The sequence below is a fragment of the Miniopterus natalensis genome, chromosome 13, assembly GCF_054644295.1.
Source record: "Miniopterus natalensis isolate mMinNat1 chromosome 13, mMinNat1.hap1, whole genome shotgun sequence".
In the NCBI taxonomy this organism is placed as follows: domain Eukaryota; kingdom Metazoa; phylum Chordata; class Mammalia; order Chiroptera; family Miniopteridae; genus Miniopterus; species Miniopterus natalensis.
Genome location: NC_142093.1, coordinates 41,844,754 through 41,860,249, shown reverse-complemented (window position 1 = coordinate 41,860,249; position 15,496 = coordinate 41,844,754). Strand labels below are relative to the sequence as shown.

The 15,496-nt window shown below is 47.2% G+C and overlaps 2 protein-coding genes across 2 annotated transcripts in view; one reads left to right on the top strand and one right to left on the bottom strand.

The window, feature by feature from the left end:
• Window positions 1-11,184, top strand: part of M1AP (meiosis 1 associated protein) — a 51,918-nt gene extending 40,734 nt beyond the window's left edge. The window contains exons 7-9 of the mRNA XM_016202510.2: window positions 8,619-8,825; window positions 9,918-10,058; window positions 11,014-11,184. Of these exons, the coding sequence (XP_016057996.2) occupies window positions 8,619-8,825; window positions 9,918-10,058; window positions 11,014-11,184 (519 nt within the window). The remainder of the gene's footprint in view (window positions 1-8,618; window positions 8,826-9,917; window positions 10,059-11,013) is intronic.
• Window positions 11,185-12,247: 1,063 nt separating this feature from the next.
• Window positions 12,248-15,033, bottom strand: DOK1 (docking protein 1). Its single transcript, XM_016202511.2, has 5 exons — window positions 14,960-15,033; window positions 14,317-14,616; window positions 14,055-14,148; window positions 13,690-13,874; window positions 12,248-13,492 (listed from the first exon to the last, which is right to left on the bottom strand). The coding sequence occupies exons 1-5, from the start codon at window positions 15,017-15,019 to the stop codon at window positions 12,686-12,688; spliced, it is 1,446 nt and encodes a 481-aa protein (XP_016057997.1). The 5' UTR covers window positions 15,020-15,033; the 3' UTR covers window positions 12,248-12,685.
• Window positions 15,034-15,496: the final 463 nt, after the last annotated feature.

Here is a 15,496-nt window from a genome sequence, read left to right as displayed (position 1 = left end):
CAACTCGCCCTCTTGGTAAAAGCAGTTGCAATGATTCCCTCATCTCTCTGGATTCTTTCCGCTCCAGAGACTTAGCTGCCTCTCATTTTCATTGGCACAGCACTTCCTCGCTACCTTCGGACAAATGGTTTCTATATATTATCCAGCTTTTCTAATTTTTCTGGGCAGGAGAACCAGTCTGCCTCTGGCCATTCCAACCCACGCAGATGCAGAAGTAGATGCTGATTAAATGTTCATTTATTCCCTCCTTGCACCCCTTATCTGGCTAGACAGCCCATAATACATTTTCTGGTTTAGCCTCAACCAGTTGGCACTCTACCGTGTTCTCATTTTCAGGTTCTTGGGTTTCCCTGCAATTATAAGCAGAGCTCAGCTCATTCAATACTGCCTATTCCTCCATCCCTCCTTTCAAGAGCAGTTCTGTGCAAAGTCGACACTGCTATAATTTATTTCTAGTCACTAGTGCCAGCCCACAGGCCTCATCAAAGATAAAATTTGAGTAACTTTTCAAATTACATTTTACACATGCTCTAAACCTTAATCAACTCCAGTCTTAAGTGTTATCCTATTTCCTGATTTTTTTCACTTGACAGTTGAATGGAGTTGTATCTTTCTGTCCCCCTTCTAGATTATTTTGTTTTATTTGAGTATTTTACTTCCTTTTCCTCAGAAAAATATCCCTTCATGAGATGGGCAAGGCTCTTAGTAAATCTATCTCCCAGCCCTTCCTGAAAGATATGTGCTATCCACTGTTCCCATAAATTTCACCCCAAACCACAACAGAGCTATGTGTTTTGACTGCATTCTTCAGAGTTTTATAGACCTATAGCTAAGAATTATTAAATTATTTTTAAACTAACAAAACTTTAAAAAGAGTGTCTAATAATTATTAGATGTATTTTTTTAATACTCAACCAAGGATATGTGTGTGGGGGGGGGTCATTGATTTTAGCAAGAGAGGAAGGGAGAGGAAAAGAGAGCGAGAGAAACATCCATGTGGGAAAGAAACATTGATCGGTTGTCCCGACTGGGGATTGAACCCACAACCTGGGTACGTGCCCTGACCAGAAATCGAACCCTCAATCCTTTGGTGCTCAGGATGATGCTCTAACCAACTGAGCCACACTGGCCAGGGCTAAATGTATTTTTTGTTTCTTTGTTTTTAATTCTCACCCAAGGATATTTTTTCCATCGCTTTTCAGAGAGAGTGAGATGGAGAGAGAGACAGAGGTAGAAATATCAATGTGAAAGAGACACATCGATTGGTTGCCTCCCTGACTGGAGCCAAGGATTGAGCCTGCAACTGAGGTAGGTGCCCTTAATCGGAATCAAACCCAAAACTCTGCAGTCGGCACGGACTGACACTCCAACCAATGAGCCAAACTGGCTAGGGCTAAACGTATTTTTTTAAATATATCTTTATTGATTTCAGAGAGAAGAAGGGAGAGGGAGAGAGAGAGATAGAAGCATCAATTGATCGGCTGCCTCCTGCGCAGTCCCCAACTGGGGATGGAGCCCACAACCTGGGCATGTGCCCTGACCAGGAATCTAACTGTGATCTCGTGGATCATAGGTCGATGCTCAAGCGCTGAGCCACGCCAGCCTGGCTAAATATATTTTTAATTTAATACGTCATGGTGCTTACTAAGAGCCTGAAACAGTTCTAAACATTTCACAAATATTAATTTATATTATCTCCATAACCATCCAATGAAGTAGCAATTATTATCCCTATTTTACAGATGAGAAATTGAGGCCCAGAAAGGTTAAGTACTTTCCCAAGATTACATCTCTAGTAAATGGTACAGTAGGATTGAACCCAGAAAGGCTGACTCCAGAACCCAAACGCTTAATCACTCTATAACCATGTGGAAATTCACCATCATATTGATTGCAGGAGTTCTCTGAAACACATTCACTGCTCATTAAGAATCCACAAAATAGCTTCTCCTAGGCTTTATATCAGGGAAAGCTGTGAGGTTCCCTTCTAGGAAAAGTGGGTGGCTTGCATTTCTATGAGATTATCTAATCTTGGCTCTATTATGGCCCTTCCCTTATTTTCTCTTTGCCCAGTCTCTTGTTTATTTTATCTTTTTGTGTTGTTGCATTTTTCTAAACTGGCATAAATGCTTTGTCAAATGTGATAGGGAATATATATACATATATATATGTATAATTTTTCCAAGTATTTATGAGATGAATCTATCCATCACCAGGAAAGTATAATTTCAATTACGAAATCCTACTGTGTAGTCCCAGTTATGTAGCTAGTGACTCATTTTCCACATCCTCATTCCTCTTACAAAGTCATGTCTGTGTGAACTAGAAAAAGAAATGAAAATACCACCTAGGTCTTTCAGTTTCCTACTTAAAATGTCAGAGTCTCTGGAGATGCATTCCAGAGTTTTACTGGCCATGGCTGCCCTAATTGGCCACAGAAGTGACAGAATTTAAGCCAGGATGTGTCCAGCAGGAGTCTAAGTACACAGGCAATGACCTGGTTGGGCTGTAAATGGGTGGGGAAATGGAAAGTCCTTGGTTATACTAGGCAAAGAGTCAAGAGCAAGAATCCAAGCTGAGAGTGGGGTGATGGCAGGTCAGGAGCCATTTTTTGTAAAACAAAAAATGATCAGAATGAGGTTAGAGTACAGAGCCTTCAGGGAACGGACAAGTGCTAGGAAAGCCAGCTAACATGGGACAAGTGGGCTTCTTGTTCCTCAAATATGTTAAACCATTTCACACCTCCACCTTTCTCCATGCTGCTCCTTCCCATTGCCTCCACCTGACAACTATCTACTCTTTCTTTTCCAGATTTTGCTTAAATACCTTCACTTTGAAGCTTTTCTTGTACTCCACCATCCCAGCTATAGCCAGCCCCCACTTACCCTTTTTACCCCTTCCCCACCCATGTACCTATTGCCACATCTATCTGAAGCTTCACAGCACTGATAAGTGGTATGAATTTTCACCTTAGCTCTCTGATGTGAGAAATGTCACATTACTGTATTTTCCTAAATAAAATTTAGAAAATATTAGTCCCCAAGTGCCAGGATATCAACACACTCAATATCTTTATGAGTGTCTCTCCCCTTCCCTAAGAATCCCAGGGGGCTAACAGCCCAGAAAATATGGAAAATGACCCTTTGGTCTTCAATACACCTCCAGCACATTGTTGAATAGAAGTCGCCAGAGCATATATCTTTGTCTTGTTCCTGATCTTAGGGGCAAAGCATCCAGTCTTTCACCACCACCTATGCTGTTAGCTATGGGGTTTTGCAGAGATCTTTGTCTCTACAACTTGAGGAAGTTTCATTCTAATCCTAGTTTGCTGAATAATTCTATCATGAAAGGGTTTTGGATTTTATCAAATGTTTTCTCTGCATCTATTGAGATGATTATGTAGTTTTTGTCCTTTGTTCTATTAATATGGTGTATTGCATTGTTTGATTTTTGGGTGTTAAACCAACCTTGCATTCCTAGGATAAATCCCACTTGGTTGTGGGGTATAATCCTTTTATATGTTGCTGGATTTGGTTAGCTAGTATGTTGATGATTTTTGCATCTATGTATTCATAAGGGATATTGGTCTGTAATTTTCTTTTCTTGCTATGTCTTTGGTTTTAGTATCAGGGTAATACTGGTCTCATAGAATGATTTGGGGAGTGTTCCTTCATCTTCTATTTTTTGGAAGAATTTGTGAGGGATTAATATTATTTCTTTAAAGGTTTGGTAGAATTCCCAGGGACGCTATCTAGGCCTTGGCTTTTCTTTGTGGAAAATTTCCTAATTACTAATTCTTTACTTATATTAAGTTGTACAAAAAAGTTAATATAGCAGGCCTGAGACTCTTATCCTTAGATAGTCCTACTTGCAAGATCGACCCTTGGATGGCATCTGGGACTTTAGATTTTTGGAGTGTTTCCACCATTCCCTAAATAATAAGAGTAGCACACCAAAGTGTGCAAAAATATATGGTTTATGCTAACCATCTGCTTTTCTTTTAGGAGTCTAGAATTTTCATATGTGCTAGGTACAGGGTGCCTATGTGACCAGTCCCCAATAAAAATGTTGGGCACTAAATCTCTAACAACTTTCCTGGTGGACAACATTTTACACATGTTGTCACAGTTCAGTGCTGGAGGAAATAAGCACATCCTATGTGACTTCATAGGTAGAAGACTCTTGGAGGCTTGTACCTGGCTTTCTCTGGACTTCACCCCATGAGCCTTTTCCCTTTGCTGATTTTGCTTTTATCCTTTTGCTGTAACAAATTATGTCCATGAGTGTGACTAGATGCTAAATCCTGTGAGTTCTCTAAGTGAAGTGCTTAACCTGGGAGTGGTCTTGGGGACCCATGACACAGATTTATTCAGATTTTCTATTTCATCTTGAGCCAGTCTCAGTAGTTTGTGTCTTTCTAAGAAGTTATCTATTTTGGGGGCATACAATTGTTTGTAATATTTCCTTATAATCCTTCCCATTTCTGTAAGGTCAGTAGTGATGCCCTCCTTTAATTTTTTATTTTAGTAACTTGTATGTTTTCCCTTTTTCCCTTCATTGGTCTACTAGATGTTTGTCAACTTTGTTAATCTTTTCAAAGAACAAACTTTTGTTTCCATTGATTTTCATTATTATTTTTCTATTCTCTAGTTTGTTTCTTTATACTCTAGTATTTTTTTTATTTCTTCCTTTTGCTTGCTTTAGTTCGGTCTCCTTTTTCTAGCTTTTTAAGGAGGAAGATTAGGTTATTGATTTAAATTTCCCTCTGAGCACTGTGTTAGCTGTGTGTTAGCTGTGTTTCATAAGTTTTGGTGTGTTGTGTTTTTATCTTCACTCATCTCAAATTATTTTCTAATTTCCCTGGTGATTTCTTCTTTGAACCATTGACTAGGAAGATGTTGTTTAATTTTCACATATTCATAAATTTCCCAAATTTTCTTTTTGTTATTGATTTCTAATTGCATTCCACTCTGGTCAGGGAAGATACTTTGGATGATTTTAATCTCTTTAAATTAATTGTAAATTATTAAATTTTTAATTAAATTAGTAAATTAAATTGTAAAAATTAATTTTAAATTTATTGTACCTTGAGTTATGGCCTATCATATGGTCTATCATAGAGAATGTTTCATGTTCACCTGAGAAGAATGCATAATCTGATGTTTGGGGGGGTTGCAATGTCTTTTACTATCTTCCCCAGTTTCCTTTTTGGAAGCCAGTGTAAGAATAGCAGAGTAGTGGATATTGTAGCTTCATTTTCTTCCCCTCCTATTTCTACCTTCTGGTGTGAAAAAATAAGCAAGTAATCTCAAATTAACCTAATTTCCTCCCAATGCCCTTCCAGATTCCAGAAAAAGCCAGGTATGCATGGCTTTTCCATAGCTAGCTGTGATTTCTCTTCCTGGATGCATAAGGACAAAGAAATATGTTTCTACCCACAAGCAAAGCAAAATGAGTGCTCTTGCTCTTTCCTATCCTCAGTGACTGCCTCAGAAACACTCCTACTCCAGAACTGATCTGTGTTTCTTTAATCAATGAATTTTGTCCCAGACCATCATACAGATGGCAGACTAAGGGACCTCTGTTTGGTGAGATTAGAGCTTTTACTTGCTATAATAAATACTCACTGGCCTTTTTGGCAAGGCCTGTGCCAATGTCATTAAAATTGTCCCTTCTACTCCTGTTTTCCCAGATACCACAAGTGAGTAACCACATTCTGTTCTTTCCCTTTGGTATCTATAAAGGATCCATTTGGCTGCAACTAGCAGAAAACCAATCTAACTCTAACTTGAGTAATTAAGAGTTTATTTTCCTCATTAACGAGTGTGGGGGACAGACAGTTATGAGCTGATGCAGTTGATCAATGATACCGTCAAAGACCCAAGCTCTTTCCATTTTTCCACTGCAGCAACCATAGCAGATGTACTTCATCCTATTCCTATTGTCTCATGGCCACAAGATGGCTGTTGCAACTTACGATTAAGTCCTGTCCTAGGGAGAAAGAAAGGGTAGGTGCAAAGGCAAAAAGCTTGTCAGCATATTACAAAGCTTTTCCAGAATATTACCCAGCAACTTCTGCTTATGTCTCATTATTTAAATCTAGGTCACAAATCACCCCTAGACCAAAGGCTGAAAAGTGGGTAGAGATAAAGAAAAGGGAAAGAAGGAAGGGAGAGGTAGCCAATAAACCAATAGTGGCTGCCATACCTTCGTTTATAACTTTAGTAAAGAAGTTAAGCAAGGTTGGGGATGGGGGAAGTGACTTTATAGTCAGGCTGAGCTTGGAGTGTGGCACACCATTCAACTCTGCCCCTGTCACACAGAATCAGCCCCCACCTCCTAAAAATCTAAGCTCCCTGACCCCTTCTATAGCAAAGACCCTAACCACAACATATGTAGACAACTTTTCACCTGCCTTCTGGCAAATTCAGCATCTAATTCATGCTCCTTTCTTTAGAATTAGCAAAAACATATTCTAAGTACTCAGCAGTCATCTATAGTTGTTAAACATCGTTCAACTTGAGGGCCCCAAAGGCTGGTCTAGAACATCCTAGAAGACATCCCATCCCCATGCTACTGCTTTTCTCAGCCTCAGATACCTACTCTGGCAGTTAACCATTTCCATCAGAGCTACCACTGCCTGTAACAATAGGTCAATCCATGACTTGGGTAACATGTTCAAGCTTGGATTTCAAGTCTCTGAAGAGGTTAGAAATTCAGAGTCCAAAACAGGGGCCTTAAAGTTCAACTTCCTACCTCTCACTTTCTCAGAATACTCCTGGAAATTGCAGATAAATTAATATATTTATCAAACTCTAATAAGGATGCATTTGTCTCTCTTCCTTCCAGAACTTTCTGCCAACCTCTCTGTAAATCAGCCCAAAAATTATAAAGCATTTTGTAAAATCCTTTTGTCTCAAACTCTTCCTAGTCCTCTGATAGTCCCCACATAAGGAGTTGCTTTGGAGAGACCTCATTCATTTCTGCATACCAATTCTCTAACAGACTCTTAGCTATAGTCTCAAAATCAGTTGACTGAAATCCTTGGGGCCATGATTTTTTTGTGTGCAACATTCAAAGATTCCTAGTAATCCCATGACGTAGCAGGTGTGAATTTTTTCCATAACACTGAGGTGCAAGAAATGTCACATTACTATTGTGCCCTCAGTGGCAAGATATTCCATTCTCCATGGAGTCTTGTAAGGGTGACCAACCACCCCAGGTTTCCCAGAGGAAGGGGTTTTCTGAGACACAGGACTTTCAGTACTAAAAATGGGCAAACCAGGACAATTGGCCTCCTAAATCTGGACAAAGTTTGCAGTCCTTCCTTGTACTATAGTATAAGCTCTAAGAGGCCAATGAACATGTCTAATGAATTTCTATATACCCATGCCTAGTGCTCAGACATAATAGGCACTCAATAAATTCTCAATAAACAAGTTCACAAACAAATGCATGAACCAGTATAAAAATAGAATATAATAGTAATAATAATAACAATAATAATAATTTAAAGTGTCCAGAAACTTCTCCCACCACCACCTGTTGGGGTATAACACTAGTGTAACAGTAAGTTTTCCTGCTTCACTGTGTCACTTTCTACTTTTCTTCCAGAAGATACCGATATTCCTCTATTCCCTTAACATCTTTTTTCCTCCCTTTTGCCTTTTATACTATTTCTTCCAACTTTTTGTATAAGTTGGAGTGGGTAGAGTGAGTGTGCTGTCTACCATCTTATGTAGTAGGGAGACTATTATGCCTATACCTACTGTAACTGATGAGCACCTCAAGCAAGAGAACAGTATACAGATTGTAACAGTTCTGACTTCATATTTCCTGGAGTTCGGTATTTTCCTTGAAAAACTACCATAGAAAATTGCCTCATTTCCATGCCTGGTTTCAAAGGGTGCACCTAGAAAATCTGCTCATATGTCAGACAAAGAGTTGTCTCCTCCTTGTCCATGTGCTAACCTCCAATCTCCTTGACACATGGCAAAGTGTCACCTCTCTGTGCTGCAGTACCCTTCATTTACAGTCACCTCCCCAAAATTCTGACCTTTCTTTTTTATTTTTTGTCCTGTGACCAGCTGAGTTGATCTTAAAAGCCTTGTCCCCCACCCCCACCTTGTTGTACCAAAGTTTCCTCTCCCTGTTCTCCCCTCCCTCTCTTGCTGTGCAGGCAACTTTGTCCACTTGCTTCTTCACCCCTCTCTGGGCATTCCAGAGGTTCCCCTATCAGCCCACTCTACCCCAGGCGTGCAACACAACCAGACTTTATCACCCTCAAAATAAGACCTGAATTTTCACAACCGCCCACACAAGTCTTTGTTTCAAGACTGTTTTTAAGAACTATAATTCTTAAAACTCTACATTTACTTTGGGTAATACATTAGCCCCCTCTGAGGTGAACACCTTCAGGTTAAAGGGCATCTCTTAACTTGTCTCTGTACTGTCAACACTTGTGTGTACATCCCCGAGTGGGGAGGAAGAGGAATATCTAGGGGCACTGGTGATTCAGGCAGAAAGTCCCTCCCTCGGGGAAACCTTGGTTGGGATTGATCTTCAAAACTTTCCAAAGACTGAAGATGACTCAGAGTGTATGTATGTCCTTGTTTCAGAAAAGAGAATGGCTGCTGTTGGCCAAAGGGGAGCCCCTGAGCCGAGGACAGCGCCTGAGAGAGGCTGCCACCACCTTCTATGTGATCATCCCATCACGCTCCCTCACTCTGCTGGTGAAGGCAGTGGCCACGCGGGAACTGATGCTGCCCAACGCCTTCCCCCTGCTGCCTGAGAACCCGCCTGATGACAGTCTTAAGATCGTGGAGGCAAGTGGAGCCCAGATCTCATGAGACAGAGAGAAGGGAGAGAAGAGAAGGGAATTCAAGAAAGGGATGAGGGAGAGGAATGAGCCTGTGAGAGGAAGGACGGGGAGCTGAGGGAGAAGTGGCCCTAAGGGTGTGGTGAGAGGGTCAGGGAAGAAACAAGGGTGGGAACCGAGGCCGGGCAGGAGGAAGTAAGCGCTAATGGAGTGTTCCCACGGGTCTCTCTCTGCATTATGGGTGTGCATGTGTGTATACCTCTGTCTGTGTGCATCTATTCCAGTCTCTCGAGGGAAAGAGAAAAGGCCAGACAATGTAGGTGCCCAGAATAGGAAGGGCTTCAAAATCAGACTCCAGTGCAAAGGAGGAAACAGCTCTACAGGCCGTTTTCTCCTCCTTTCCCTTGGACCTGGATCCTGGATTTCCTCCGCCAGCCTCCCCAGTCCAAGGGCAGGAGGGAGGCTCTGGGTGAGAACTGGAACCACCTCACTGCTGGATCACGGGCTTATGTGCAGAGAGGACAGAGCCCGGGATTGTGCTCTCAGCTTGGCGGCCATGGGGATGCAGAGAGAGGTGGGCACAAGTGGCTATGGCTCACGCAGCGTCTCACTTCAGGGCCAATGGTTCCTGGCACAGGATGTTGTGGCCGGAAAACCTGACTGCTCAGGAATGCTGTGCTCGCGTGTCCTTTGGTTCTGCTCACCTCACAGGCAGGCCAGAACTCAGTGTACTCGCCTTGCAGGCTGTGAGCACCCCCAGGCTGTGGACACACCCTCCCTCACAGCCTTGCACACTGGGTCCCTTGTAACCCTCACGAGGCACTGGAATCCCATGACACACTTCTCGGGGCCATAGTGTTCAGTGTCCGTAACCACTCAGGGTTGCTCCAACTTCTTGTACCTGTGCCTGACACAGACTTACCTCACAATCAGACCTGGGGGCCAGCACACCCTGTGGGACACTCATCTATTTCACAGCCTCCAGAGATGCCTGGGTCTCTACACCTCCTCCAGTCTCTTACACTCTAAGGGCTCTGTCTGACATCTTGTGTTCTGTGACTTCAAGTTCCCCAGGTAAGGCTCCTCCTCTCTTCCTCAGGGCGTGCTGGACAGCTTGGAGCTAGAGCCCACCTACAACCCCTTGCAGGTTTGGAGTCACCTGTACTCACACCTGAGCAGCACCTTTGCCAAGCCCCAGGGCCGACTCCACCCCAGCTGGGATAGTCGGGCCCTGAGAAAGGTAAGGACCCCTCCTTACTCCCCTCCTCCCCCTTTCTACCCACAATCCAAGAGACCCCTCTCCTGTCACTAATACTCCCCCCATCACCACCATCCCAAGGAGTAGGCCTCGTCTTTGGATCTCCCCTGTTGGAGAGAACCAGGCCAACAGGGAAGAAAAAGCACAGCCCTTTGCCCCAAGGGAAATTACAACCCCTCCCCAGTGGGGGAGCTCTTCTGCTGGGGCATTGATATATGATAATGTTCAGGTATCTTAATTTAGTATTTAGTCATTTAACAGACCATTGTCCCACTAAGCAAACCAGCTGCACTGGAACTACAGCCATTAAAAGGAAAGGCTGAAGGGAAGGTGGGAAAATAAATGCCCCAGGAAAGGAAAATTATCATTTACTGAGCACCATTATTTGCCTGGTTGTGTGACAAGTGCTTTCACATATAATTTTCACATTTACTCCTCACAGCATCCCTGCAAGGTAAGTGTTATGCTCATTTTACAGATAAGCAAAGGGAGGCTGACCAAGGTTAATAGCTTATAGAGAGGGTGCTGGTGACAAGGCTTAAAGAGAGAAGAGTAATTGAATATAAAGTTATTTTTATGAAATCCATATTTTTTAATATTTGAGCTTCCTTTTGCCCTTATTGACTTTTTCCAGTTTCGCAGTAACAGAGCCTTTAGAAAAACCACTTTCCCTTAGTCGAAGTGACAAGAGGTGTTTCAGACTAGGAGGAACAGAACCCACCATAAGTTAGCTGGTGGGCAAGCTAACAGAGGAAGGACACAGCCAGGGCATGAGCACTGTGAAAACTGGAGTCCGGGGGACTCCACTGCCCTGAGCCTTAATGCTGTCACTCCAGGGATGGGACAGGGAAGGCGTTAGGACAGCAGACCCAGAAGGAAATGGGATAGGAGATCAGGAACTCTGGTCTTCAGGGATGGCTCTGCTCACTCTTTTCAGCCTGGGCAGTTGCAGACGAGTCGAGTTCGAGCCACAGTGGCCCCTCTACCTATGACTACAGCCCCTAGCAGAGCCCCCAAGATGCCAGCAGCCAGCAAAGCCTCTGCAGAAGCCTTCTTCCAGCTTTCAGAGGAGGAGGAGGAGGAGGAGGAGGACCCCTCAGGGCCTTAAGCAACCAGCACCAGAGCCTGGCTGCGTGGCTCAACCACATCCCTGCTAAGGCTCACGTGATGGTGTTCCGAGGTCAGACTTGCCTCCCACCTGCCTGAGCCTCTGTGAGTTCTAGATGGCTGAGAAACAGCCTTCTCTGTCCTCAGTGCTGCTACCGCCCCTCTCCTCAGCCTGGGAAGAGACACCCCCAGGCCTCTTGCTTCTCTAAGCAGGGGATTCATTTTCTTTTTTTCTTGTTTTCTTGTTTTCTTTTGGGTCATTTGATACTGTTAACACAGGTGAAGATTAAGCGCCCAGTAAACCAACGCCATTGTTAGCAGCATTTCAGCCCCAAATTTCTCCTTGTAGCTTTGTGTAAGCAGGTGGATGTCAGGTCACCTTGTCTCAGGAGACAAGGATGAGGTTTCCAGAGCTCATGAAAAACAAGTAGGATTGAAATCCAAGCCTGATTTCAAAGCCCGTACCCCTCCCACTACACCTATTACACTGTAGTTCCAGTTAGGCTCCAAACAGAAAAGGGATTGGTACTCAGTACCTACATGCCAAGTGTGTGTGGGCGGGATGGGTGGGGGAGAGGGTGTAATATGGCTGAGAACATGGGAGCAGATGGTATGAAAAAGGCCTATTCCCTTCCTATTCTCTTCTAACACCTGCCTACCTTCCGTGGGCCCTCTCCATCCACAGAATAACAACTATAAAATGCTTGCTCTGTGCTTCAAATTGCCCTAAGTACTTGAGAAATTTAACTCCTTCCATACAAACAACCCCATGAGGTGGAGCCTGTTATGAAGTTTTCCCAGTTTACAAAGGGGCAGCAGGGGTAACTAAGGGTTGCAGATATTATAAAAACTCACCCAGGGTCGTAGAGATGGGGACAAGCCCAGATGGGCTGGATGGACCACCCAGGCTCTGAACTGCCACTCTGCTCAGCTCCCCTCCCTGGGGGCCTTTCCTCCTTTCAAGGTCCCCAACGAATTCCTGGTTCTCCTTTGATCCCCTCCACACCCATCCAGCACACCCTGCTTCTGTGTCCCCTCTGTGACTGTTCACACACATAGACCTCTTAAATCCAAACTGGCTTTAATGAGAATAAAACTCTTTTTAAAAATAAATCTCTGGCACAAAACAATACAGGGGAAAGGATCCAGGCACAGTCCAGCATCTCCCTACAGCCTCCATGCAGGTCCCCCCAACTGTACCCACTCTAATCAAGCACCCTTTCTTTCCATAGACCTGGTGTAGCAGCTGTCTGTTCCTTTTGGGGGGATGACTTAGGGATGCTGGCCTCCCCAGGTACCATCCCTGAGCCCCTACCATCTGTCCCACTTCCAGGACTTCTGGGGACTAATCATTCTTCCCTTGACTCCCCTGATCTGTCTGGTGCCCTAGTCTCACACAGGCCCCTCCAGCCACCTGGTTCCCGCTGGTTCTAACAGGTTTCTTTGATCCCCCAATGCCACCTCTCCATGTCCTATCAGCCACCCCAGCCCTTTCCTACTTCTCATGTAGAGCCCTCTGACTTGACCCCAGTCCTGTTGGCCTCTGCTCTAGAGAGCCCACAGTCCCAGTTCCCTGAGGCCCCGCTCTTCTGGACCTGGCTGTACAGAGCAGTGTCTGAGCTGCAGCCTTTGCTGCCAGTGCCAGTTGCACCAGGTTCAGGGAAGGTCAGACCCTGGGGCTTGGGAGCTGGGATGGGTTTTGTGCTCCGAGGGGGAGGCACGGCGTAGTCATCCGTGGCAGGGTTGTAGGGGAGCTCGTAGCCCTCCTCCTTTACTCGAGCCTGGCACCACCATGCATCCTTGGGCTCCTGAGGCAGATCATAAAGGCCCCGGAGAGCAGCTGGGGCTAGACCCTCAGGTTCATCATAGATGGGGTCCTCTTTAGTGTCTTTCAGCTTGGCCTTCATCAATTGCTGCTGCACATGCTCATACAAGTCCCAGTAAAGCGTTTTCTTTAACTGTACCCGCTCCCCTGCCTGAGCAGGGGTGCTGTCCAAAGGGTCTGAGTATAAGGAATCCCGGGAAGGACCTGGAGGAACGCGCAGGGAGTCTAAGGGTTCAGAGTACAGGGCTGGAGGGCTGTCTGGGATCTCCTGGGCGCCAGCGTGGGTAGCCAGCTTCTCTTCTGCCGCTTCTTCATGGGAATCAGCTCTAAGAACATCCTGCTTCTGACCAGCCTTGCCCTGGGCCTTCTGCCGTTGGATAGCAGCCTCAACTGCCTGGAAGATGTCATTTCCCTGTGCTGTCTGGAAGGTGAAGGTTCCGGGGCCGGAGGGGCAGCGCCGACCAGCCTCAAAGGAGAACATGACCTGAAAAGAATATGAAGGGAAGCACTTTACCAGAAGCCATCAGGGAGGTGAGTCACAGGGGGGCTACAAAGAAAAGACTAGCTGGGGAGGGAGGTGGGTTTGTGAGCTAGGCAAAAAGGGTTATCCAGAAGGCAGCACTTCCCACACAGCCCACAGCCCCAGACCCAGAAAGCCAGCCCTCCCGACAGCACCCCTACCTTGTCTCGGCCATAGCGACGCAACAGAGTGTAAGGCCAGGAAAGGAGTGGCTCCAATATCTGGCCCTGAGTTCCCACAGTCATAAGAGTCAGCTTCTCAGCCTCCACCCTCAGCACATAGGAGCCGTGCAGGCCACAGCGCTCAGCGGCTTCAGTCCTCTGCGCAGTTACCCAGAACTGGGATCCTAGAAGGAATACACCATCAGACAGGCACCTGACAGACAGTGGGGAGCAGGTTGTTCCAGCACTCACTTGTAAGCCAGCTCTCAGGAACTTCCTACTTCCCCATGGGTCCCCTAATCAGCCCCTTCCTAGGGTCCCTCTTCCTTTCCACCTCATCCCTGCCCAGCTTTTCAGGCGGCTACCTTCCCAGGTGGGGCTATACAGCGAGTTCTCCAGCATCTCCAGGGCAGAAAGCTTGGGTGGGTTCTCGGCAGGCTCCGGAGCCCAGCGGCCTTTCTGGGGTAAAGAGAAAGAGTGTAGAAAACCCTGTCATTCCCTCAACGCGGTTCACAGGGTCTGAGCCAGCCCAGTTCCTCTGCCGCTGTAACTGCCCCCACCCCGCATCGCCTTCAGGGCCCAGTTGGGCTCGCCCCAGCCCCTCGAGGTCAGAACAGGCCCCCTCACCGGAAAGGCATTGATGCACAGCGTTTGCACCCAGGCGGCGCTGGACTGCGCGTCGGCCGCCAGCAGGTGGGAGCGCTGTGCGGTGTCCAGGCGGAAGGCAGTGGCCCCAGGTTCAGGGGGGCTCTCCACGGCCACGGGCACCACGCTCACACACTCGGCGAGACGGATCACCTTGCAGTCCAGGCGTCGCGTGCTCCCTCGGCCCCCTCCAGAGCTCGACCCTTTGTGGTCAAAGAACTCGAGGCGCGCTACGCCGTGGGGGCTGGCGGGGTAGAGCACGGCCCAGGTCTTCCTCCACCTCTGCGGAAAGAGCGACAGTCGCTGGCGAGGCGGCGAGCGAGCGCCGGCGGCCCGGCCCCGACGGGGAAGGAGGGACCGGCGCAGGCCGCTTTCGAGTCGGAGGCTTCCCGACGGGGGCGAAGTTTCCCAAGGAGGATGCCGCTGGTTCTCCCCAGAGCCAGAGAGCGTATACCCCAAGGCCGGCGGACGCGTCTCCGCAGAGTGGGAAGAGACTTCGCGGAAACTTCACAGGGCCCTCGGCTCCCGGAGCCGCGCTCCCACCCGCTGCCCGCCCCTCCCTCTTCCTGGGCACTGTCGCCCACCCGTAGCCCCGATCGAGTTCGGCACCCCAGCCCCGGGCTACCTTGGTACCAAAACGCTGACTCTGCAAAAAGAGCGGCCCTTCCATCGCGGCCCCGTCCATGGCCCCCGGCGGTTCCTTCTTAGCTTCCTGGCCTCGCAGGCTGGGGGCGGGGCGGGGCGGGGCGGGGCGGGGCGGGGCGGGGCCTGGCCACCGGAGGCGCTCCCGCCCCGGCCGCGGACCCGCGGACCGCGAAAGGGGAGGACAGAGAGGAGCAAGAAGGAAGGACAGGAGGGTCCCCAGATACGCTGGGCCGCGCACTCCCTCCAGGCCCCTACCCTACCCACAGCCCCGGGTCGTGCACAAGTAGCTCCACCAAAAGAAACCACACGGTTTCGGCTAGAGGGCTCTGGCGCCCGGGGCTTGGGAGCTGCGTGCGACGTCATATGCTCCACGTGACGTCATATGCTCCAAGAGTGAAGGCCGTGACATCACCTGGAAAATGCCGACGGGCACCCTGGGGACCCAGAGGGACCACTTGGGCCTTCTTAGTCTCAGGTCCCCCGACCAGACCCGCCCACAGCCTGGCTGTTTACTCCC